We start from the raw sequence: 25,039 nt of genomic DNA on the forward strand, positions 1-25,039 counted from the left end.
TTTATCAGCTTTTGCATTCGTCAGGAACAAAGATCCCCACTATGACGGGACGGGTGTTTACCGTTGGCCGCCACTTCACCGCCCGGGAATCACCCGCAAGGGACCCACTGGTCCGGCCCCGTTATCACCAGCTCTTACTCTCAACCCTCACTCACCTTTGGCCCTCACCATCAACATAGCTGGATTCCTCTACCATTATGGATTTAATTTTGACACAAAAGGCGTAGCACAAGAATGTCTGGATGGGCCAGCCATGTGTTTCCCTCGCATATCTCGATGCTTTCTGTGCTGCCCTCGATGAACTAACATTGAAGCCTAGAATTGTCACATAAGCGTCTCCTAAAATCTCCTCCCGCCGATGCTCCAACTCGCCGCTCAAAACACAAAAGCACACTCGATCCCATCCATAGCCTCGCCATTTTCTAGAAGAACACTCCCATTGAAATGGTAGCCCGGGGGCAGACAATAGTTTTTTTTTTCCATTGTACCACTTTCCCGTTTTTCGCAAATGTGTCCGTCTTTCTCTTCATCGTTCTGCACACATCCGAATGCTTAACAGTATGTGGATCCTGTGTCGGCTCGATGTAAGGAAGAAAGGAACTGCTGTTTGCATTCTCATAAATATCGTCCCAGTCAATTGGGAAACAAATGCCACCGATCGAACACATCATTTTTTCTCCCCAGTCATCGAATGAAGGCTCGAGCACCATTCGATATACTCCCATTCCACTGAGCCAGACCTCTACGGTGTCTATACCTGGTGGCCGTACTTTTTTCAAATCACGGCCCTTGGGTTGAATCATAACCTTTGCCTGAAAGATCTTGTGCGCCTCTCTGTATGACATCGATGCTAAAGCAGGTGCATGACTGTGAGCATCTGGTGGGATGCATACAATCCAGATTCGAGGAACCGGTGGATCATTGCCACGTGAAATCTCTTCAAGTTGTCGGCTCCAATAGCCTGCGGGGCATTGAATTCTTTCCGTTAAATTCAAAACGCCGTGGCCGAAAATAAGGATACGATGACGGTCTTGAATCAGCGGATCAAAGAATTGCATCGTGGGGTCGACGTCGCGCAGCGGGCTCAAATACTTGTCCCGGTTGAGAAAGGCGTCCCAAATTCCAAGCAAGTGCGCGACCAGAGAGACTTCGGTAGCCGTGAGTCTACTCAAGGGCAGGCCCGTGAGCTCATAGAATTCAACATTGGTCATTATCAGCTCGACCAGATAGGCAATTATATTGCGATATGATCGTGGAATGGCGTACTTGAATACCCATGGTTTCGGCCTCATCTTTGGGCGACGAGAAGGCGAACAGATGATATCGGGAGATATTTAAGGAGAAGAAGGGGGTGGAATTTTACAATTTTGCAGAGTTAGATCAGGGAGAAAATACCCAGCTCTGTAAAAGGTAAAATTGAAAGACCGAGGCGACTGTAGGTGGACGGGAACCACTGAACCTCTGACCTGCAAAAAAAGTCCAGTGGTAATGTACTGTATAAGAGCTTCTGCAAAACTTTTGATGTCGCGAAGCAACTTAGAATGGGCATGCAGGCGATAATCGAGCTGTAAAGAGCCTTGAAATTTTTCTTCCCGATCTATAGGAAGATTGGTTATTGTTGTAGAGGTTATTACTTCAATACATTGATACGATAATATTTTCAAAGATTTCGCGCGGTATTGCTGTTAGCTTAAGACGATAGTTGTAATTTACCCGGTACACTCGGAAATGATGTAGCCATTCTCTCCACATCGCCTTGTCCCCGGAATTCTTATCGCGGCGCTTGAATAAATTTGATTCAAAAAATTACGATGTATTGAAAACCCTCTGTAATCATTTGGTATCTTTACACTCCTGGGAATCGGAATGTGGAGCCCCGATGATCTTTGCTCAAGGTGAAGGCAGCCGAATGACCCCATCAATCCACCCCGACCAATCTAATGGTCTAGACCGACAGCGACGAGCGCCACTCCTGTACCGACATGAGCGACTGCAGTATTCCTGGGAGCTGTGCTGGAGGATCAGGGGCTCAGAACCACTCGTATTCGACTACCACTTCGGGCGGCACACGGGGTTAGCGATCATGCATTCATGCAAATGATGCAGAGTCTATGGATCGGTATATCTATGACCTTGTCGCCTGCCCCTGGATTATGATTCCCAGTCTTCCAAGATGAGGATGGACGGCATATCGCAGACTAGCGATGGCAGCCAGAAAGGTTTGTTCTGCCACCATCATCACACTCGCAATCGTTTTCTACCTTTGCTAACCAAGGTCAATCATACTTCAGCCGTCACCAGAACGCCCTCGTCTTCATCCTTGGGCACAGACTCTACAAAGTTTGATGCCTCCATGGATGTCCTGGGCGACGACGCCAACCGAGAGACAGAAAAGCTACAATCTAAGAAGAGGGATTGGCGGAACGAATTCCAACATCTTGTCCTTCAAGGAATCGATAAGCATCAATTGTATTAGTAATGAGTTCGCCACGAGCCGCAAAAATGGGTGATAGGCTTGATTCAAATATTGAACAAAGGTCCCTCTTGATGATTCTGTTCGGAAAGCGTTGGGTCTACCCTCTGAGTGAATCAAGACATTTCTTTGGACATTTGAAGTCTTCGGTGCCAAACTCGACTTTGATTTGATCAAGGCCTCGACGCATCTCAGCTAATTGCTTGGCCTTATAAAAGTATTTTGTTCTTCTGCTCGTGAAGATCTACTAATCATACACAGAGCTTATAAGATCCCAAAGCGACCCTTCCATCTATGCTACCATCGAATACACTTGAGGGAAGGCAGGCCGAGCAATACTGCAAAGGCTGGAATGTGACTGCCTAGAGGAAGCTAAAGCAGAAATTTAGCTCTCACGCTGGAGGCATATCTGGACATGTTGATAACTCGGCCCCTACAGGAGGACCTGGAGAAAGCAGTCTCGGCTCAAAAGATATTGCAGGACTTGCAGGTTTTGAAAATTTGGTTGCAAAATTCTTTAATCCCACTCGGGGTGGACTGGAGCTCGCCACTCGACAACAGAACTGGGTTTCTAGAGCAGTTGCGATGGAACGACGCCCCAGCTCTTGCGAAACTCACATCGTACAAATACGTGGCGTTGTTTAGAGTATACGCGCAGAACGCATTTAGCGATGGTGGCGCCCAAGCCCGTTCCATCTTGGGCTGCCCATAGAACCAGCTGATGATTGAGGTGAAAGCGTGCATGGCTGCTGAGATCGGGCTGGAATTCCGGATTGATAGCCTTGCTCAGGTGTGTTTCAACGGACCTACCTTCGGTCTCAGCTCTGGCAGATAATCCTTTGCAGGTTTTCTACAACATTCGCAACTATTATTCTTTGACAGCTGTGGTACAGGGTATCCAGGCAAGTAGCTTACAAACAAAGTGCCCAACAAAGTACGGCAAGCTTGTCGACCCCACCGGTGGCTACCAAGCTTATCGTAAGAACACGGCCGAGAGCCCTTCGCTGCATCTTCTGTTACCAGCATTGTCTGCATTGGCGCACAATGGTTTGAGCTCTGCAGGAGGTGTGTCAGGGGATATTGTACTATAATTCGAAGAGCATTGTTATCCTTAGTCCAAAATGCACCCAGAGCACGGACCTGCTTCAGAATTCTATGGCATCTGGGCTGCCCATGGGGAAAAGAGAAGTCGTTTAATAAATCCACAGTTTGGACCCTTTTGACTTCCTGCTTCAGGCGCTAGAGCAAAAACTGATGGCATAGCCTCGCAGCGTTGCCTAGATACAATTTCATATGTTCCGCAAGCATGAATGTAGGTATCACAGATATATGAAGCTACATACAAATTAGATACCACATTGCTCCTGGCTATCTGCAATTTCCGGCGCCATGAACCTTGCTTCCAGTGTTAGCATTGATACTATATCTTTTTCCATTGAGTGGGAGTACCTCTTCTTGATCTTGAAGACGTAGGCAGTCTTCAGATATCGCTCATTCGTCCAGCGTCCCGGCTTGTCATGTCCAGGAGGCAACTCCTCAATTTCGGAAAGCCCCATCGCAATGAGGTATGTAGGAAGGAAAGTGGCCGGAACTTTTGACAGCAAGTTCATATGCGTTTGATCGTTTTTTTGCCAACAGTGGTGGTCGAAATCTACCATCTTATTGAAATACTGCCCATCTTCATCCACACATTCGGGACACACGTGAGTCATTCCTGATGAAACTGCAATTTTCAGATAGATCTGGATCTTAGATTGCACAAAATCCTCTGCTTGGGAGGCTATAGTTTTGACGACGACCTCTCTGGTAAACGCAGCGATCCGCTCGCGTGGCAGGTCGAGGTTGGGGTCCTTGTCTGTTGGTTTCCATCCTATAACTGTTTCGTAGCTCCGTCGGAATTTGTACTCTTCCCTTTCCGACAAGCCATTGTGATCTTCAGTTTTCTTCATCTGTCTTAGATGACTTCTCAAATCGCTGGCTTGGGAGAAGGACTTGAAGCAAGCTGGACAAACGTAGTTCTTGTTCGCTCTGATGAGCATACCTTACAATATGGAAGCTTTGCGCAAGTCATAAGACATGATGAGGGGAGAAAATCCAGGAAAGCTTTAACTTTTGGAAATAAAAGCGCTCAATAGTGCTATAGGTTCTTTATTATAGTCGTAAAGCGAAATTTTCAAGATCTTGAACACCTGCTTCACTTGGACTGTAACTATGTATGGCCTTCGGTAGGCCATTCAATGGAAACAAAGACCCTGTTCAGCTCTCACATTGGCTCATAAAGTACAGAAGAATAACCCTTGGACACTTAGAGCGCTCCGGTCACTGCTCTCGAGAATTTGCAGCAGATACCGTATCTACCAATGGTTTCAAACAGATTTACGCGATACTTGCTGTTGAGACATTGAATTCCGCCCCTAAGAGTTTATCGAGCACTATTGCTTTGCTAAAATACATTGTCCTCCGGTTAACCAATATCATCCAGTCTTTTGCGCGGTGGTCGTCCGCTCAATCAAATCTGCTTTCATATTCACCGAGCGGAAGAGAAGGACGGTTCTTTCTTTTTTTGGACTGAGAGTACAATTCTGCCACGAAGTACATTGCATCATCCCGGCAGATCTTGTTCTCTTGAAATAGGTGAGCTAAAATTTGCAGCTTCTGGCAAGACCATTGAGCTCTAACCACTGCTGCTGTCGCTTCTTCCCCAATTGCTTCGTACTCTCCCCAGAAGCAAGTTTGAGGTCGCTGATTTTGCCAAAAGTGAACCATGATTTGATTGATTCCACATTCAGCCCCCACGAAAATAATGTTCTATTGTCGCAATGAGTATGTGGGACTTGCCTTTCATTATAGTACCCACCTGTCTATTGCGGTCGCTGCCATTGGGTCCTTTGCTCCAGAATTTCAGTTTCTGCAAGCAAATAATCTGAGGCATGATTGATTTGTTTCACTGAGCAACGCTTGCGCAGAAGGCCTGGTATATCGGAGGTTGTGTAGTCAAGATATTCGCAGATATTGGGCATACTGGGTACAAAATGCTCTTCGAACCGGGGTTTCCGTGCCAGGTTATAGTATATGAACAAACAGGACGGAAGGATCGAAGGGATCTCGGTTCAAATCGACCTTAAGTTGACAACAAGAAGCCTTTGAAATTGGATTCTCGCAATTACTCCACTTTTACATCTTGGAAAACCTTTTCTCCGTAGATATGTACAAGGCATCGGCTTATGGAACAGTCATCGGTTCTTATAGCAGCTATGTCTGGCTTCAGTTAATCCAACAACCCGACATAGAGTAATAATATCCCAAGTCTAGTCCAGTCTCCTTGGTTCAGTCGAAAGTACCCTTGAAAGACTTCAGTCGATGTCTTCCATCTTGCGCAATGCCACGCTTTTTCTTCAATCAGACAAAACACACTATTTGTTGAAGATCCGCCCAAACCTTTAAGCATCTTACAGGCAACTCGAAGCTCTTCCTTCAATCGTTGATCAATTAAAGTAATTCAGATTTGATATCAACCTCTTGAACGCAGGTATGGACAAAGTAAAGTGCCAAAAGACGTCCGGGGCGCCTTTGGTACGAAAAGACAGATCAAGAATCATATGCATAAAGCATATCTACATCGCCACCTCATCGACACCCTCGGTACTTGCCAGAAATTCAGTTCAGTAGAGGCAGCACCTAGCCATTGGTCGGATAATCACTCCCGTTGAAAATTCAGCAGCTAATAGGCCGCTTCAAGATTGCCGCATTGGATCGCAAACTCTTGCATCGACTTTTCTCCCGGGCTCGCACGAGTAACAGGAACACCATTTCGTAATTCCCATGCCATAAGTGCAGCTGGATCTGCATCAAAGATGCGCAAGTTGCTCGGAGGCAAGCAATGGCGGCTATACAGCCAATCGAAGAGCTCAATCGGATTCGGATGATACATAACAATCTCGAACCATAAGACAGGATCCTTTTGAATCACAAAGGCCAGATCTAATCCTCTCTTAAACATCCGGTCTGCTAAATTTAGACCCGCATATCGGCAAATGCTGCGGATTTCATCTTCCTGGAGAATCTCTCCCAGATCCAAGGGCATTTGATCGACCTTTCCCAACATACACTGAAGACAACCGAGTTTGTCGCCGCTAGTTGAAGAATTGACCTCCCATCCCACATTTCTGCCACCGATGCAGGAGCAAGAAGATGTAGCGGACTCATCGTGGAAATCATGTTACCAATCGTTTCGATAGCGTTATTCTGAAAGGCAAGAAGGAAGAGGCTGCGCCCAAAGCGGTTGTAGTAGCATGATCGAATAAAGTCCAATGAGCGAGAGCAGACTTGCGAACCCAGTCGCTTTGTAGAAAATTGTCCAACTCAAAGCGAAGATCGGGGTCGGGCTGCTCATAGAAATTCAAGATATGGTGCAGCGATTGCTTCGATTTGAGTGTGTCGGGAACAAAAGAGGTGGTCAATTTGTGACATAAAACACTCGTAGCTGTGGTCCTCATCCTCGATTGGGAATTTTTTCACGTCGAAGGTAGTCTCCATGGAGGAGTTTGGGGCGGTAGTAGGAAATTCATCAAATCTCAACTACTTTGGGACTATTTTATCTAAGTAACGACCGTCCTAATTCGTATTTTCGAGTAAACTAGTTGATTAAGTTGATTTTCGCCTCTGAATTACATGGAAAGCTGGGCACTCTGAACCAATACTCATATACACACAGGACTATTCACAGTCACAACTGTTTTCTCGACTTGAATTTCTCCACCGAACACCTTTGCAGTCTCCGATACTTTAATTTCGTGTGTCGCATTCCCATTTCGTGTGAGAAGCCATTGTTGGACTTTCCGATTTATCTTGTCACTTTTGAAGTAAATAGCCCAGTCTGATCCATTGTTCATCTAGGCATTTTAGTCAAAGGAGATCACCTAACGGGCGCTCCATAACATACCAGAAAAATATTCAATTGTCCCAGAGCAAGCCTTGCTGAAATGAATAATGTAGAGATACCCATTGTTCTGTTCGTAGATGGTTTTTGGATGGCAAAGAGCAGGGGCAGGGAATCGGTGGATGGAACTGCTTATATTTAAAGTATTCCTCTATGAGATCTGAAGACTTTGGTAAATTGGAAACGAGAATTAGAAACCAGATGTAAATCGAAAGTATACCAAGCCAGAACTTGATTTCCCCCCAGGTGGAGAAGAAGAGAGGCAAATATCTTGTTCTAATCGAAGCGTGCTTTGAAATTATGGAATAATGTTGCAGCTTACTTTGAAAGATAATATATGGCAGAAAGTTATAAAGTGGTGAGGTATCCAATCCGACTTTTATGGGGTTGCGCTCCCTCGTAAAAAGCACATTTGGATTAGCGTGGTCCAAAGAGGCCCCGCTAGGCAGCGAGTCAAGTCACATGCGCCGGCGACTTTCCGCTGTGACTTATCCGGCTTTCATTTCTCCATTCATCCTTTGATGCGAAACTATCACGCAAGATGTCTGCTCACCGCAAGAAAAGTCCACAAACATTATCCTACAACGAAGTTATCGCGGCCTTGAGAGATCTGCCAGGAGAGCAGATTTTTGGCCATGTCGAAGATTCTTAACAGCTCGACTTTCTCCGACAAATTTATCGACCGCTCCACAAGTTGTTCGCTACGTCTACAACCACTTCCAAAGTGAATTGTGCACGAGTCAAAAACATAAAAAGCTTGCAAATACCCCAAACCTTACAACGTCGGTTCTCATGATTTGAAAATGATCCTTTGGAGTTTTGGGAAATGTTTGCTAAGCCATTGACGCGATATAGCGACAAGGCTGAGGAAGACAGGGCTAAGTTATTCCTTGAAAATGCAGCTCATCTGGAAAAGAACTTGGATGAGCAAATTATTTTGCGAAGGCTTGTGGCTGTATCATCCTACAAACTCTTTCGGCGAGCAATACCAACGTCAGACCAGCGCATTATGAAACCTAGCGTTAAAAAATTTCTATCTCACGTCGGATTATCTGTTTCAGAAGATGATGTTGAGATAATTGAAACATTTAGTGATATACTCCATCGAGGAAAACGACAAAAGGATTTTTGCGAAGAGTTTGCTGTTAAAGTCTCAAATGATGACAGCTTGGAAGCCCGTCGCCTAAGCAGTGGCGAAGACGACAATCATATATATGGACCATTATTCTTCTCGTCTATCCCAGATAGCATGTGAGTTTGCGATGGATATCGTCAATGGCAGTTTCTAATTGGATTTCAGATGGGATGAAAAAGGTCTGGTTGGAGATGATTTCCATACTACTATTGAGCACCTTCGCACCGTTGATATGTTCAAGAAGGCCAAAGACTCGCACGCTGCTCGCATGGCCAAAGTTTTACTAGACTTCTACAAGGAACTCGTTTGGGTTTCCGAAGTGACAACGAAGAAATTTTCCTCACTGAAAAGGAAAAGAAATGCACAAAGTTCCCAAGGGGGCCGTCAAAAAAAAAGCTTCCCAGCATCTATTCCCGCTACAGAGAGTCTCGGTTCCCAGACTATCCAGCCATTGCCAGAATCTATATCAGAAACAAGGTCCGCCTTAGTAACTACATAATCAGGGTTCGAACCAGATCATTCTATCCATTATGCCTCATAGTCAACCGTGGCGCCAATAATAACCGCCACCCAGGAACCGCCACGCCCTGAGGAGACCCTTCTTTATTTTGATGCCCTTGATTTCGTTAGCCCACATTTTTCGACTACCCATGCTGGCAATATACTTAGTGTAACGGATCTCGATTTTTTAACTCTGTTGCTAGATACATCCTCCACTGAGTTTGTTAATTCGTAACCTGGAGTTCTCGATTTCCCCCCTTTCTCGCCAGTTGTTCAGAGTCATTATTAAGAGGGATAAATTGACGATTGCTCAGTGGCCTGAGTTCCTAACCTTCTATACTAAATACAAAACATTCCCCTCCGGAATTTCTACGCGAACCTTTTTAGAGATGTACATCTTCTTCCCAGTTAATAAAGGGAATGTCCGTTCTCTATCCCTGATCATACAGTTCTCGCTTTGCCAAATGGGTATCAGTTTCCCTTCTTTTAATTCCCAACCGGAGTTCGATGTTCGAAAGGCAGCAACATGAGAATCCTGTATGTGTGAGCAATTCTTTTTCTCTTCGGGGTAAGGACGTTGTCGGGTGAATACAAGGACGAACCTGGGCGAGTTCCTGGAGTATTTCACGTAATTTGATTTCTGAACACTGCTCAACAAGCTTAAATCGGGGGGACTGTCGCCATTCTGCATAAGGATTAGCCTCCAGCCAGGTTTTCAACTCCTTGGTGACCTTCTGCTTGATCTGTTCGAGGGGCTCTTGGAAGATTTCGTTACTCGTGGACTCACTTATGTGGAAATCTGCGATAGTGGTTCTAGAATGAGCTAGGAGGATTTGACTATATGCCTGCCGTCTCTAACAGGAAACCGATAGCGATGACCTAGTAGGTATACAGCTCTCAGCTTCTGTTGCTGCCTACAAAAGCAACGCGTCTTCAATTAGTGGACACAGCTCACATGCAAGCCTCCAGGAAATACTTTCAGAGCCAAGCGCTCACCCAGATGTGATCAAGTTTGTATTGAAGTTGAAGTTATTCTTGAGTAATGTATCAGCTGCATACAATCCGATGCAAGGGTGGCATAGATCAAAAAGTAATGTAAAAGGCTTTCATTGCCCGACGCCCATGTCTGGCAGCAAAGTGGATTTTTTGACTTGCCCCGCGCATTACGTGCCTGTCTGATGAGCCCCACTAATTTGCTTTCAATGTTTAGCCTTGTGTTTGCATTGTTTGTATTCAACGACCCGCTCAAATTATTGAGTATCACGGGGTGGTCAAAGCTCATCGCGGGACTAGCGGCGACGTTGATAGCTTTGACGGGCACCAGGGGCCAACTGTTGCCGATGAATTTTTTCCCTCTGCTTCAATTTTATATAACACACTGCTTTTGCTCCCTGTCTATACGACATGTAAAATGTGCATTAATCGACATATGCATCAAAATATAACGCATTTCAGGCAAGAGTTAGTACTTACGGGCGTCCGAGCTTCATCGGGCTTCACATGTTTTCCCTCTTGATAGCATATAAAACTTCTGCCGACGGTACCCGTCCAGCCAACACAACTCATTTCGTGGTCAAAATGGGCCTATCAGATATTTCTCGATCGACAGAGTGGCCTACTAAAAGACAGCGTGGATTCTCTAAATACTCAGGAGATGACGCTACCGCCGGCCTACACGGCCTGTTCTGAGAACCTCTGAGGGGTGCAAGTATCGAGTGCAAGGTTAGGTTCTTCTAGTAAGCAATCTAGAGCCTAGTGAACGGGCAATAACATAACGCTGGCGCTGCCGGCCTTCTGACGACCCAGCTCAAGAAGATCTTACGCATAGGCTCATCTGTCGCAAAGCCAGCTCTCGACCTGCTCGACTTATTCCTGTGTCTTTGGCAATGTTATGTTGTCAAATTCTCCGGGAAAATCTGATTCGAGAACGAGCGACACCAACTCTGGCTGTCAAACGAGGACCTAGAAGCTGAAAATGGCCTTCTCCTGCAGCGTTGTAATGAGCAGGCGCTGGTACTGTGGGACCATGACGGGCGGCCCGCGCTGTTCAGGCTGGAGTCATCTCAGCGTTACGGACGTGTGGCCGGAATTCTGACCAGATGAACTGTCCTTAAACATCAACAACATTGGTGAACGGAATTCTCGCGTCGGGAGGCATACGCTGCTCTTGGGGAGATTGCGACATCATAGCTCTGCTCTACGACGACGGCTCGTGAGCAGCAAATAAGCGATAAATAAGCTCGAGAATTGAAGTGAGTGAAGTGGTGTTTCGATTTTTTGTGGCAAGCGAAGTGTATCAAACTTATAGAGTAGCACAAGTCTTTGCTTGTTTCATGCCACGCCCCCACAGCAAATGGATCAGGAATGTGATTGGGTGCACCATCATCTGAGCCATGTAGGCGCTCCGAGAACGAGAAGAAGTGGCTTGCCCTCCCAGTTCTCGATTCAAAATATCAGCTGCGGGGAATGACCTCAAAACCGGCCACCTAGCATCACCAAGCGCACATGACTATCTTAACGGGCCCTCTATATTAGGTTCAATACTTTTAGTTACAGAATTTCTATATATTCCAGTTTTGCGCAGGCCAGCAGGGCCTCATGGCTGCTTAACACTACTCGAGCTTGGGTTAAACTCCAAGCTCTAAGACTATGAAGCCGAGACGCTTTGAAATCCCTAGATAAACTTTTGCCCCGCTTTAAGAAAGTGGGTCGTGAACCTGTCTATACCGCAATCACCTTGTACCCATGGGTCCGAGATCATCTCACCCCGCAATACGGCGTATTTGAGGGTTTGCGAAATGTATACGTGAAATATCCCGTAGGCAATGTACGCCTGCTTTATAATAATGAAGATTTACTGACACCAAAAAGGCCGAGCGTTCGTTTAGCATGAATTTTCTAGGCCAATTATTAAGCGCTAGTATTGTACTATTCGCCGCAGGAGAACTCATTTGATAGACCCGGCAATGGCAGTGTTTTTTACTTCCTTCACTCTCGCCCCAAACCCGGACAATATCGTATCTTAAGGTATAATTCGTTCGGTCTTAAATTATTCTCCCCCGCCCTCTACTATCGCTACATGAGACTGGTTTGTGTCTGATCAGATGTGCTGGCCACTGAAGTCTCTGGATTGTGTGCTGCATAAACGCAATTGATCAGCGCGGGGATTTGTCGACGTTAATACCCCCCAAACAACTTTAGATATTGTCTCAACTGATCATCACCATTGAGCAGCCCCAGAATGTCAGAACCTCTTTCGGGACGGTCCGTGTCTCCCGATTCTACCCAGTTATACCAATCTCTCTTTCAAATCGGTGCCGAGTTCCCACGCTTCCTGGTACCCTATTATCCCTGGTGGGAAGACGAAGCTACTACAGTTCTCTGGGCATTCAAAAACCTCGAAATCCGCCTACTTATTCGCTACGGCTTATTTCGCGATGAAAGTTTAGCACGAAATTCGCTTTTAAGCCGCAATGTCGACACAATTAATGCGATTTTTGTGGCGCTAACTGAATCGCGTGAACATCAGCTGCTTGAGCGTCTCTCCCATGTGCAACGAGTGGAGGAAATCCTGCGACGATCTGGGCTTCCACCATTCCAGCCGGTCCCTTGGTGTTGGACACCTCAAGCTTCGATGCATGCGGGTATTTCATAATGTCCTCGTCCTATTGCTCCAATGATCCACCTTCCAAAGAATTACTGCTGCGGGCCTGTCTGCCCTGACAGCCTCGGAACTCTCAAAGACTGTTCTACACGGCTAACAGGGCCTTCTGGTAGTGGTGCGGGTAGAAATAGATAAGAATTCTGTCTTCCTAAAAGGCCCCATGTCCTCGTTACTTCAAAGTACCATCGGGTCTAGTCTTGGGAAAAGCCCCACTATGCTCATAGCTCGGGCCGGTGTATATAAAGATCTACTTTCCGAGTTAGCCTGGACAACAAAGATGGAGGTAGCTTTAGCTAACTAGTAACACTTGAAATGGCATCAGTGATATTATTACTATGGAAAATTATCTAGAAACTACATAAAATCAGTATTCAGACGATTCATGCGATAGGGGCGCTTTGCTGTAATCATCTCTTTCGAATCTTCTCATACTCAGGCAAAGCCCATTTGACCATCCATTCACATTCAACGATCTGCTTCGCAGTAAAGCGATGCTCGGGCCTGAATTTGAGCATCGACTTCAGCATTTTGAAGATAGCATCCCTCTCGGCCGGTTCAATGCGCGGCATTCCTTTCCTTTGTCGAGGCTCCTGCATGTCTTGTTCGAACCTGTCTTCCCACGACCGGTAAGGGTCCCGGTTAATGGGCCTGCCGCCTTCCGTGAATCTGGTATGTCGCTCCTCCCATTTATACCACCATTCTCGGGGTAGCAAACCAAGAGCATCAACTTGCTCGCAAGTAATGCTATCTTCTGTCGCAAACATGCTGTCAAAAAGTGAATTCTGACCTATGATGCTCCATAAAGCACATGCGAGCGACCAGATGTCTGATGGGAAGGACAGAGGTTTATGTGGCTCGAAGCGAGCCTCTGGTGGTCGATTCACAAGCGGAGTGTGGGACTCAAAGTTCTGTTGCTTGGAAACGGAGAACGCCTCGCCAAAATCGCTAAGCAGGATTTTGGCCTCTGGAAGTTTGAGTTTGTCGCTTGCTTCGCCAAGCCAGGTTGACAAAACGGCCTCTGGTGGAATATTTGGTGGGAGAGATCGTCCATCAAAACGCCTTATTGCTACAAGTTCCGGTTCTCCGTACTTGTTATACAATTCCTCCACGGAAAGTTGACTTAGGTCAGACGGCAACTGGAGGAGAACATTTCCACAATGAAGATCTCCGTGGACAAATCCCTGGGAATGGACATACTCGACTGCAAGAGCCAGCTGGGCCGCTAAAGCCCGAGCAACCTCCAATTGGAAGAGGCGGTTGTATGAAGCATCTTTTGCATCTGAAAGACTCATTCTTGCCGGAATTGAAACGTAACACGGGTGCGTGCCATTAGGTCCTCGAATTTCAAAACTGTCCAGTACCTGAGGAATCATTGTCTTTCCTAAGCCTGTACTTGAGCTTTGTTGCGAGTTGGAAAGTTCCGAAAGGACGCTGAATTCAAGCGGGTTCGAATCCGCGGTGCACACTTTGATGGAAACATATTTGCCATGTTTTTGATCTCGGGCCAGCCAGATAGTCGAGTACGTGCCGTGTCCAAGCTTTTGAACCACTTGATAGCGAGTGTGAATATGATCACCGATAGTTATGGGGTGATAGCCTCCCACGCAATAGCTTTCTAGTTTTTCCACTCCTTCGATGGGCTCGTACAGGTGAAGCGAGGAGCCATTAGTCTTGGGAGAATGAGACATGAGAGCAGCAGTGCAGAAAAGGCCGCGAGCTCGATTGTGGTAATGCTGACTTTGTCTGGCTTTGTTGAAAAAGGAACCAGTATGAGAAAGCACCAAACGCGTCTGAAAAGGCCGAATTTGTGATGAGATCAAATGCCTCATGGTCCATATCTCTAGACCAACTATTACAAGTTTGGGCCACAAGCCTGTATCAGCTGCTCCTCGGCGCGTAGAGAAAAGATTCACGTACGTGAGTTCCCGAAGACAAGTTGACCGGAACAACTATTTTCCGGAACTTTCATTCAAGGAGGAACTTCGAGAGCCAATCATGTGTGCCGCGCGTCAAGTAAAACAGTGCCGCTCTACAGCAGTGAGTTGTACGCGCCAGGCCCTGGGCGGGAGAGCTCGTTCATTTCCGATGGAGAAGGTGATGTTTGGTTCCTACATGATAGAGCCACTTGAGTAAGACCTACCTGTAGAGCTACTAGATTTTATTCGACTAACACCTGTCGATAGACGCTTTGCTACAAATTCATACCATAGCAGCGGCTATCGGCCTATTAATAGCTTGAAGGCTCAATCAAGCTATTGATCAGAGGATTACAGGGTCATGTATATGCTCCAGAGTCCCTATAAAAGCAGGATAATTCCTAAAATTGTGTTTTCCAATATTTTCTCCATTAAGCCAAATCCATCAAAATGTCTACTCTCAATGTGATCAAGTATTACTTTTACGAAGGCACAGTCCCAAGGTCCCAGGAGCGTATACGCCAATTGATCACCTTAGCCTATCAGACCGCAAGAGATAGAAAAATATACCCCAAAGCGATTCTCATCAGGCAAGTTTGAGATCCCGAACCAGCTTATATTATGTATTCATGGAACCATGCGAGTTCCATTCGTTTTTATCACGTTCTAATACAATGTTAGGTCCGAGGCCCACCCTACAACTAGTATAAACGGAGTTCGAATGAAAGACCCGTTGGGGTTGCACGTTACTCTCTGCTATAAAGATGAGGATCAACTTCTTCGGGGTACACATGTGGCTAGCCATGGATATGTGAAAGACAAAGCCACCCTGGAATTCGTTCAAGCAACACACCATCCAGAGAAGTCTGATTTGACGAAGCGACAAAAAGGAAAGATTGTCTGGCCGTCTGAAGACGAACTTGTCGCTGCACCTGAAATCGCCTATAGTCATCTTCCGGTTGGATGGAAGTAGGTAAACCGGAATAATCTGTGAAGCCCCAGAAAGGCAGAATGCAGTGCTGGTAATATGAAAGGAGGTTGGGGAATCCTGAATATTTGACAACCTTTTTGGTTCCATGTACAGCAACAATGATGATAATTTCATTTACCCTGATCTCTCGCGAGTGAAGTCAACCACTAGACCGATAACGAATCCGTTATCAGCCTAGTGAATGAGGTTTATAATCAACTCTCCTCCGTAAACCTTAGACACAAGGCTGGGGACGTGCACTTGAAGCTCTGCAGCCACCATTTCGAAAATCGATTGGTTTGTGAATTGATGCCTGGATGGAGAGTATCGGGCAGCTAGCCTAAACCACTTGAACTATATCCACAGTCTGTGGAGAAGCTTATGAAAGAACAGTAACGTACGCTGTCATTATCAATTATAATCCTGCGGTATACGTAAGAAGTCACGGGATAAGCTGTACGAGAAATTGATTAAATGCTGGCGATGACTGACAAGACAGAACAGAGCTGGGGACATATGCATATATAAAAACTTTAAGCCCATCTGCATTCAATATAACGTAAAGAAAAATAACCATCAATGAATTGAACTCCGAAGCACCATTATCAGAAAAGAGCCAGGTAGGCGGGTTTTGGAAAGACCTGCGGAAGACCCAGACAGGCAGTTCTAGCAGGTCCGCGCAACTAAAGTAATTACTCGAATATTGTATGGTCTGCATCAATGGGCCTATGGGAATTATTACACACAATCCGAAACTCTCATCTAACGGAATTACAATAATCCCCAAGCCTACTACGCCGATGGCATGTGACTTTGTGCCCGTCGAAACGTACAATGCTATTGATACTAAGTTGGGAAAGGATGAAAATCGATGTTAATGATGAGCCAAGGGACTAGCCAGAGATCTATGTATGTACAGATACTACACATTGTGAGCATGGATCGTCATCATGATCTGCATGGGTCGTTCCCGTATACACTCGTAGACATTGACCGGCATTAAGGCCGCCGAGTCCCCGACGGAACACTTTCAGCATCTGAAGCAGCTCCCAGGAATACTATGGACGCTCTCATCGGCTCGGCGGCGGTGCTCGTAACTTCCAATCTAGACCAATAGATGTCAGGGAGGGTTGATTTCTAGAAATGTCCTGATTGGGCAGGTTCACTTCGCCATGGGTCATTCGGCGCGCGTCACTAGCGCAAGGATCATCGGAGCCCCGCAATTCGGTTCATGAGAGTGCAAATGTACCAAATCATTACAGAGAGATTTCAATACATCGTAATTTTCTGAATCAAACCTGATTGAAAAGCGTACTCTGAAGCCGTGGAAGAGGGAGAGGCGCAAAAATGTACGAACTCGTCTCTGACTGAGGAATGAGGGTATTAACAAAAAGATGGATCCACCCCCCCCTTATCCCAATCGACGCTTGTGCTAGAAGCGTCACATGTATATTCGAACGCATTCAATGATTTTATACGGAGGCAAAGTGACCATTTCCCAATTAGTGTTCTACATCTGCTGTGTTCCAATAACAGTGAGCCCGATGCGCCATTGTAGGTCGTTTTGCAAAGTATTACGATGTTACACGCCTAGTGTCCTAAGTTGGTCCGTCTTCCTGGTCTACGCACGATTGCCAAGGGCGAATTGGGGATCCTGAGCAGTCTTAGGAATCGATGGGGTTTCGTACCGTGACCGAACCAATACAGTGCATTTGATGGATCACTATTCATGCAATAATTTTCGGGCAGTCGCCTGTGTGCTAAACCATCTGTGAGGGCTGTTGACCTGCAGTCCTGCTGACTTGACTAACTTCCCTACTATTGCAGAGGCCCAATTATAAATACTGCCCCTGGTCATTCCCTGGTGAACCGGGAAAGATACCGCGAATCCTATCTGTCATCATGAGCCAATTCATCATGTCGCCTACAGTCAATGGCTCTCATGTCGATATTTCGGAATCTGTCTGCCCAATTCCCAAATTACCCTACAGCCGGAGTGTCTGCTTCAGCGGCCTCGCTAATGGTCAGACGCGGCGAGCTACAAGGCCCAGCACTGTATATTGCGGATAGTACATGAACCTAACGCGAAATTGTAGGAGAACCGTTCTATCACACCGAATCCGAGCAACTCGCTGCAAATCAAGTTCTGTCAGCAAGCAAATTTTACGCCTGTGCTCCCCACGGGGGAAACTGTCGAGAGGCTGTGCATCAAAGTAGCGAACAGCTACTACAACCTTCAGTTATTGGCTCTGCACAGACTGGCTACGACGCTACCGCAACTACCAAGGCGCCAGAGCGGCCAAGCAAGGATAGTATGACAATTCATTGGCAGTGTACGCTCCAAGAAAGCGCTTAAAAATTCATGTCTGACGGTTTTCGCATGAATAGGTTACGCAAACAAATACAACACCCTTCTTAATACCACCAAAGGTATTCTATCGAAGCTGGTATATCAGCTACCTGATTTGCCTGTTCCAGACATAATGGTGCTATATGGATACGCATTTGGCATGCTGAAACCTGAAACCTCCTTCAGCGTTCTCCTCTAATGGACTCAGATCTATAGCACCAGAGATCCAAACTACGGATATTACGGCAAGTTAGACCAGTAACCACCCAGGTGGATTCGCTAACTCCAAGTAGACTCCGGGTCTCAACTGTTGAATATAGTCCTAAAGGATTATGGCAACCAGCAGTTTATTTTTTTCCCGCGTCTTAATGACGCATTAAGATTTGTTAAGATTGATGAAAAGGACAAGCAAATAATCAAGTGGATTATTGCTGTAAGGAAACTTCAAATCCAGACCCATTGTTTGATTTTTACGCTCGAATCATCAGGCCACAACCCTATTTAATGGATGCAGTTTATATTTTCTTTTAACTAGTCAGATTGGTCTGCAATTATCATGGAAATCAATTGAAACAAAAGCCCGCAATGCTTCCTCACCAAGTCTTTAGTGTAGTTTGTTCAACAATCGAGTATATGCCATCGCCATTGAGGATAAAGGGTACCTAGCGCATTCGAATTTCCAAAAGTAAATCACTCTGCAAATCAGCAGTGGTAAACATGTGGTCATTCCCTTTTCAAATTCGCGACAGAGTACTTCGAGGGCCAGCCGTGTTCCTTTGGAAAGGTTTGAGCATCTTGTGATGGCGTGTGTTGCGCGAACATACTCTAAACTCCAATGTTTTGTCTTAATAGTTCCAGGCCACTGTTTTCGGTGAAACTCAAGGTGTAAATCACAGTAGCCTGGCTGGTACAATCGTGGTCTTTGGATTGGTATATTAGGGACCAAATCCATGGATTTCGGGACGTTTTCGCAACATTGGATGGCGCAGACGTGTTCCAGCATTGCAGCATTATGTACCAGAGAACTATAGCACATGTCCTTCTTGGTAGCCGTGTAGTTCTGACAAGCTTCACCATCAAATTCGGATATTTCTTTTGTGTCAGTTAGCAAGGATCATTGCGGAGCCTACGCAGGCAGTACGCAGACAAGTGGCATGCAATAAAAAGCCGATCAGATGCCAATTTACTTCTCTACCCATTCAATGAAATAAGGAATTAGAAATAAAGAAGTACACACACACAATTTATTAACACCTGGCGGCTGATCCGCAAGGGCAACTATCACTGATCTAAATACATACGCCTTAGCTAATGCTACAACAAATTGTTCTATTGAGTAGAACTGCTCATCCGAACAGTCTTCTCCACGAGGCAGACTAAAGATGTCAGTGCATTCGAGTTATTCACAGCACCGATTGGCCCATTATTTCCTGGCAGATATCATTAGTATCCATAGCATCCAACGACAACATGTATATCGATGATCACAGGCTTCCGGCCTTAGGCGTGTGTGGGCATTCATGGCTGTGATTAGCTCATATCTCTTTGCAGCAGTACCCAGTTCCACATATCCACTTAGTTCCCGGGAATTCGATGTAGGTATTGCTGACGGGCTGTCCAATTATGGTAGGTGTAATGGTAGGTTCAGGCTCCCAGGAGCTCATAGCCAAGTTTGGACCAATTATCTCTACTGAGGCTTTGGGGCACATGTGGATCATTCGTGGCACCGATTGGCTCATTATTTCTCCGTAAACATCAGTCTATTAGTGGTATCCAATGATTGCATCAATATTCAGGACCCACTGGCTCCTGAGAGCCAAGGCCAATTATTGGCCAATCATTTCATTGAAGACTTATGCGCATGTGGGCCTTTGGTGACACTAATTGGCTGATGTTTCCTTGTAGTAGTTGTTGTAGTTCAGAGGTATTAATTGTCTTCTTGCTCAGAGGGAAACATTAGGCTATATATATACAACGAGAAGAACAAGTTGATTGGAAATCAACTTGGTTCTTCTTATGGATATCTCGGGATTAATTCCGATGGTTCGGCTTGGTTCCTGATCTGCACCAGCCTCATATCACAACACGAATCAGTCCACGCTGCACCATAGCTTGTATCTGGTTGATATTGTGTAGGCGTAATGGATTTTCTCCGATATACGGGTTAGGCAATGAAGAATCCTGCAGTTTGGCTGGTAGGAATCTAGGGTCGCAAAATGGCATGGTGTTTGCCTGTCTTTCATTAGGTGTTCGTTGCGTGGAGTAACGGGCTCATCACCGGTGAGTAGGCCTCGCCAAAACCCGCCCACTGCCCAAACCCGCCCGCGAAAACCCAGCCCATGGGCCGTGTTGAGATTATTATTATTATTATTATTAATTATTTAACGTCGCCGGCAGGTCACTTGGCAGGTGACCCGCTACCTCCCGAGGGGTAACTGGACGTGCTACCTAAGCGATGATTTACTACAACTAGCTAACTAGCTCAACAAAATGTACGCTGGAAAGCAGCAAATTTGAGCACTACGTGCTGAGAAAGGAATCGAAGGAGCGCCAGGCACTATCCTGGCCTGGGTTCCTGGGGGTGGAGTACCCGGTCTGACTACCCGTGGATGGGAGAGGGTGCCAGCCTCTCCCATTTAGGCAGAGGTGAAGACTGTTGCGCTATGCGGCGCATGTTTGTGCCCGATTTGGGCAGATATCCTTAAAGAAGGACGTTTCTTGCACGAAACGGCCGAATTCCTCGGCCCCAGCAGCTGTGCTCAGTATCCAGTCTATCATTGCAGATGGGCTGACCTTTGGACCTTTCCATCGATCCTTCCAGCGTTTCCTCGCAGGCGGGCAGAAGAAGAAGTGGACGGGGGATTTTGGCTTACCGCAGGAGCAGGTCGTAAGGGAGTCCCTGTGATAGAACCTCTCGTGGTATGCCTGGAAGTCACCATGGCCAGTCCGCACGGCTAGTAGCCGGCCGAGCACCCCGCGGGGAAGCCGGTGTTCCCGAGCGCGGCTGTTCTTAGTGTAAGGTTGAATATTTAGGTCTTGGTATGCCTGAGGTGCGTCCCTGGTATACGCAGTACACGTTGCCGCGCGGGTATGTTGTTTCGCTTCACGCATTAGGTAAGATAGGGAAGGGGGAATATAGGAGCCGTCTAACGCTGCGCCCCTCTTTGCTAGCTCATCGGCAGTCTCGTTCCCTGCTATCCCGGAGTGGCCTGGCATCCAGCGCACCTCCACCGGCGTGCGGGGTGTGCTGAGGATATAGGGAGCGGATTTCCACTGGGTAGTAAGCTTTTGAAATAAGTTCGTGAGTTTTCGTCTGTGTAGCGCAGGTCTCCCGTCCGCGAGTAGGCTAGCGACAGCGAGGTTATCGAGGAAGATAACGAGGCCGGCGGAGTAGCTTACGCAGGGTAGGTTGACAGCCGCCTGGAGGCCCTCTACTGCGCCCATAAGCTCGGCGTCGTACACCTCTGTCTGGGAGCCAGCTAACCCATACCCTTAGGTAATAGGGATAGAGCCGTAGTAGACTACGAATCCGTACCCAGCCCCTTGGCTAGTACGTAAGCCGTCCGAGTAGACCGTCAGCCGTAGCGGTGCTAGTGAGTATACGGCCTTGTTTGTGTCCGTAGTAGGTAGTATGCGGAGCGGTGGGAGACGCGATTCTATGCGTACTCTCTCCGGTGCGGGCGTTGGGACGCGTTGGAGGATTTTGGTGAGTCTCGTCCCTCTAGGATCGTATGCGCTAATGGTGACTCTTGCAATCGGGTGCCTAACGTCTAGGCTCGCGTATCGGACTGCTGCCTTTTGAAGGACGCCGTCGAGGAGGGCTTCCGGGTAGGGTAGATCTGCCTCGCGAAGTAGCGCTGAGGTAGGGGTTGTTCTGTAAGCTGGAAGGATGGCTAGAGCCGCGAGCCGGAGTAGGGAGCGTAGAGAGTCGATGAGGCCTTTCTGCCCTCGGCCGGTGTAGAAGACCTCCGCGCCGTATAATGCTGTCGGTATCACGCACTGAATAACCGCTGCGCGCATAGAGGAAACCGGACATCCTCGCTGGGTATTGCTGAGCTTCCGGAGATGTAGTGCGAGCCGCTTTCCCGGCTGAAGACCCAGTTGGTATGTGGCCGGAAGGTGAGCTTGCTGTCCAGTAGGACGCCTAACCAGCGGGTATATGGGGGTGGCTTAATCTCGCCTACCCCTGGTAGAGTGACCGTAGGCGCGGACAGCTTCCGCTGCTTCGAGAAATGTTGGATCTCGGTCTTCTCTGGGGAGAATGGGAGACCTGATGCCGCTCCAGATAGGGTGATTGTTTTGTATACTTCTACTAGCTGCTGGGATGTCTCCTCGAGGGAGTCCCCGACGAACAGAAGCCCTAGGTCGTCCGCGTAGCAGAAAGAGTTATCTTGTGAGGAGACTATCTTCGCCGCATATAGGAGGAAGAGGACAGGGGGATAGGGGGGGACCCCTGTGGGAGGCCTCCTCTGAGCTTTGCGGTGGCGGTAGCGTCTCCGACCTGGACCGACACGGAGCGGTCGGATAGCCAGTCGCGTATCCAAGAAGTAAGGCCCTCGTCCCATCCCTGGAGGCGTAGGTGTGATAGAAGCCGCTGGTGGTCAACCGCGTCAAAGGCCCCTTTCACGTCCAGTAGTAGTAACGAGGCCACCTTCTTCTGCTGGAAGGCTTTCTCCACCCTATGGGTAAGGATCTGGACTAGGTCTACGGCTGAGCGGCCGGGTAGGGCGCCGAAGTGGCACGATGTTAGTAGTTGTGCTTGAATGGTCTGAACCGTGAGTCGCCGCGCGATGAAGCGTTCTAGGCCTTTACCTAGGGTGGAGAGTAAGCTAATGGGTCGCCAGGACTTTGGCTGGGTGAGGTCCCTCTTTCCCGGCTTTGGTAGCATGACGACCTTTGCAGATTTGAAGGATTGCGGGAAGTGCCCTTCTGTTAAGCTGCGGCGGAAGAGTGATGTGACTAGGTCGCCAACGACCGGCCAGAGTTCCCTCCAAACTGTTGTGGCAAGTCCGTCCTCTCCAGGGGCAGACGGAGTGGGCGCGCAGAGAGCGGCCCAGCAGTCCTCCTTCGTTGGTAGTCCTACTAAATCTCGGGGCTGAGTCGGGGGCCCCTCCTCCTGCTGGTGCGGGAAGGAGGTTCCCTTCTCTAGAAGGTGAGTGAGGAAGGTGTCCGCCTTGCCCTGGGGCGTCGTGATCCGTTCGTTCCGGATATGTAGAGGGGGAGCGGAGAGCTGGTCTGCGCGCCTGTGCAACCTGGCGAGTGTGAAAGCGTCTGTGGGTAAAGTGGCCTGCTCGATCCGCTCCTTCCAGGAGCTGGCCTTGGCGCGAGAGATCGCTCTCCGAAGCGAGAGGTAGTCGGGCACCTGCTGCTGCCGTGTCTTTCGTAGTAGATCTGTGAGCTCTGGCGTCCACCAAGGGGTACGTGGGAGTCCGCGGGTGTTGTATTTAGATGCACCTCGAATGGCTCCTTGCACGGTGTTGACTAGTTTTTCGGCTATGTCGTCAACCGGGAGGTCCTTATGCGGCAGGTTGAGTAATATCTTAGCCTTCTCCCAGTCGGTAGAGCCCAGCTTCCGACGGGGTGGGGGTTCCTGCCAGTCTATTGTAATTAGTATAGTTGCATGGTCGCTCGTGGAAGAGAGATGGTCCTCTGCTGTAGCTTCCACGGGGATGTCCGAGAAGACGAGGTCTATGGTGTTTGGCCCGCGGGTAGGGGTGCCGGGCTCAATGCAAAGGGCCAGTCCGTTGGCCTCCAGCCACTCTATAAGCGCTGTTGCTCCTGGTGTAGTGTTGTGAGCCTCCGTCTCAGGCTGCCAGAGTGGGTGGTGGGTGTTGAAGTCCCCGGCTAAGATGGTGTTCTGCGGGGGGGAGTACTGTAGGAGTGTGTGGAGGGTAGATGGTGTTGAGCTAGAAGTGTTTGGGACCACTAGATCCTTGGGGGGGGGCGGTAGGTGTTGATTATTGTGAGTCCGGATACGCAGACTGCTGCGATATCGGGTGAATCGGGGTGGGGGGAGGGGGAACGCAGGGAGGTCCCTACGTACGTATGTCAGAGCTCTAGGCCGAGCTTCCCAGCGGGTGGTGGGGCCAAACAGCTGGTAGCGTGGGTGAGTCTTCGTGAGTTGCCTTGTCATATCAGTCCAGGGCTCCTGGACTAAGATGACGTCTGCTTCGTATGATAGAAGTAGGTCGTGGGCAGGGCCGCCCCTCCCGACATTGGCCTGTAGTATTCTCATTGATCTGCATGGGGGGAGAGTTGGTTCGTGAGCTCCTGGGAGAGCTGGCTTGACGGTTGATAGTGAAGATTCGAGTTAGACGCTCCTTGGTCAGAGGTGTGTCTAGCTTGTTGTTGCTGGAAGGCGATACGGCCGGCCTTACGAACGGCAGTTAAGGCGGCTTTCGAGAGGCGCACGATAGCCCCTTTCTGTGTGTAGGGCCTAGCGGGGCATTTTGGGTAGTCCGCAGCATGCGGTCCATGGCAGTTGATGCATTGTGCGCGGCAGGTATGTTCCGGCTTGGACGATCCGCAGGAGACGCAGCGTTCGCTAGAGCGGCAGGCCCGCGTGTCATGGAAGCTGTGGCAGCGGGTACACTGTAGCGGCCGTTGCTTCGGGCGAGTAGGCCTAGATAGGCCGGAGGCGCCGAATAGCTGAAGTGCGTAGCGGGGCTTCTTTGGGAAGGCTATAACCGCTGTAACAGAGTCCGCTTCGATCTGGTGGTTAGAGAGCCTGGTTGTGAGCGGTTTTTGGCCGGTTACCCGCTCCGCCTCTGCACTAATATCGCTGATTGTAGTAGGCATCCAGCCACTATCGGGGTTCCAGATTCGCTGTGGGATACGGGAGACCACGACCTGGTGGTATTCCGTCGCGGCCTCGAAGTAGCCGTCCCCAGCTAGCTCTTTAGCCTGGGTGGAGAGTAGGAAGGCCGTGCCTTCGTCAGTTGCGGATATAGCGTAGCCTGTAGGGACAGTTTGAACTCGTGTGATTTCGCCGGGAACTTTGCATGCTACCATCTTGGGCCATAAGTTTGAAGACACCGCCTAATCGGGTAATTCTGCCATTTTACCCACCTACATTCAAATATATATATTGC

At 48.1% G+C, this 25,039-nt stretch overlaps 9 protein-coding genes across 9 annotated transcripts; 4 read left to right on the plus strand and 5 right to left on the minus strand.

The window, feature by feature from the left end:
* Positions 1 to 422: 422 nt before the first annotated feature.
* On the minus strand, positions 423 to 1,292 carry N7509_008199 (uncharacterized protein; the record flags this gene model as incomplete). Its single annotated transcript, XM_056632836.1, has 1 exon — positions 423 to 1,292. The coding sequence occupies one exon, from the start codon at positions 1,290 to 1,292 to the stop codon at positions 423 to 425; it is 870 nt and encodes a 289-aa protein (XP_056483456.1).
* An 881-nt stretch (positions 1,293 to 2,173) lies between these two features.
* On the plus strand, positions 2,174 to 2,476 carry N7509_008200 (uncharacterized protein; the record flags this gene model as incomplete). The annotated part of the gene is made up of 2 exons (XM_056632837.1): positions 2,174 to 2,219; positions 2,292 to 2,476. The coding sequence occupies 2 exons, from the start codon at positions 2,174 to 2,176 to the stop codon at positions 2,474 to 2,476; spliced, it is 231 nt and encodes a 76-aa protein (XP_056483457.1).
* A 739-nt stretch (positions 2,477 to 3,215) lies between these two features.
* Positions 3,216 to 3,564, plus strand: N7509_008201 (uncharacterized protein; the record flags this gene model as incomplete). The annotated part of the gene is made up of 2 exons (XM_056632838.1): positions 3,216 to 3,263; positions 3,319 to 3,564. The coding sequence occupies 2 exons, from the start codon at positions 3,216 to 3,218 to the stop codon at positions 3,562 to 3,564; spliced, it is 294 nt and encodes a 97-aa protein (XP_056483458.1).
* A 255-nt stretch (positions 3,565 to 3,819) lies between these two features.
* Positions 3,820 to 4,422, minus strand: N7509_008202 (uncharacterized protein; the record flags this gene model as incomplete). The annotated part of the gene is made up of 2 exons (XM_056632839.1): positions 3,820 to 3,868; positions 3,923 to 4,422. 2 exons carry the CDS (start codon positions 4,420 to 4,422, stop codon positions 3,820 to 3,822), a joined length of 549 nt encoding a protein of 182 aa, XP_056483459.1.
* Positions 4,423 to 6,194: 1,772 nt separating this feature from the next.
* Positions 6,195 to 6,557, minus strand: N7509_008203 (uncharacterized protein; the record flags this gene model as incomplete). Its single annotated transcript, XM_056632840.1, has 1 exon — positions 6,195 to 6,557. The coding sequence occupies one exon, from the start codon at positions 6,555 to 6,557 to the stop codon at positions 6,195 to 6,197; it is 363 nt and encodes a 120-aa protein (XP_056483460.1).
* A 5,732-nt stretch (positions 6,558 to 12,289) lies between these two features.
* On the plus strand, positions 12,290 to 12,703 carry N7509_008204 (uncharacterized protein; the record flags this gene model as incomplete). Its single annotated transcript, XM_056632841.1, has 1 exon — positions 12,290 to 12,703. The coding sequence occupies one exon, from the start codon at positions 12,290 to 12,292 to the stop codon at positions 12,701 to 12,703; it is 414 nt and encodes a 137-aa protein (XP_056483461.1).
* Positions 12,704 to 13,119: 416 nt separating this feature from the next.
* Positions 13,120 to 14,400, minus strand: N7509_008205 (uncharacterized protein; the record flags this gene model as incomplete). The annotated part of the gene is made up of 1 exon (XM_056632842.1): positions 13,120 to 14,400. The coding sequence occupies one exon, from the start codon at positions 14,398 to 14,400 to the stop codon at positions 13,120 to 13,122; it is 1,281 nt and encodes a 426-aa protein (XP_056483462.1).
* Positions 14,401 to 17,500: 3,100 nt separating this feature from the next.
* Positions 17,501 to 18,147, plus strand: N7509_008206 (uncharacterized protein; the record flags this gene model as incomplete). Its single annotated transcript, XM_056632843.1, has 3 exons — positions 17,501 to 17,621; positions 17,695 to 17,931; positions 17,987 to 18,147. 3 exons carry the CDS (start codon positions 17,501 to 17,503, stop codon positions 18,145 to 18,147), a joined length of 519 nt encoding a protein of 172 aa, XP_056483463.1.
* A 2,462-nt stretch (positions 18,148 to 20,609) lies between these two features.
* On the minus strand, positions 20,610 to 24,959 carry N7509_008207 (uncharacterized protein; the record flags this gene model as incomplete). Its single annotated transcript, XM_056632844.1, has 6 exons — positions 20,610 to 21,427; positions 21,503 to 22,076; positions 22,133 to 22,515; positions 22,576 to 22,627; positions 23,032 to 24,168; positions 24,330 to 24,959. The coding sequence occupies 6 exons, from the start codon at positions 24,957 to 24,959 to the stop codon at positions 20,610 to 20,612; spliced, it is 3,594 nt and encodes a 1,197-aa protein (XP_056483464.1).
* Between the last annotated feature and the right edge of the window lie 80 nt (positions 24,960 to 25,039).

Source organism: Penicillium cosmopolitanum, assembly GCF_028827165.1.
Source record: "Penicillium cosmopolitanum strain IBT 29677 chromosome Unknown utg000009l:1.0-9042332.0:1.0-9050551.0, whole genome shotgun sequence".
In the NCBI taxonomy this organism is placed as follows: Eukaryota; Fungi; Ascomycota; class Eurotiomycetes; order Eurotiales; family Aspergillaceae; genus Penicillium; species Penicillium cosmopolitanum.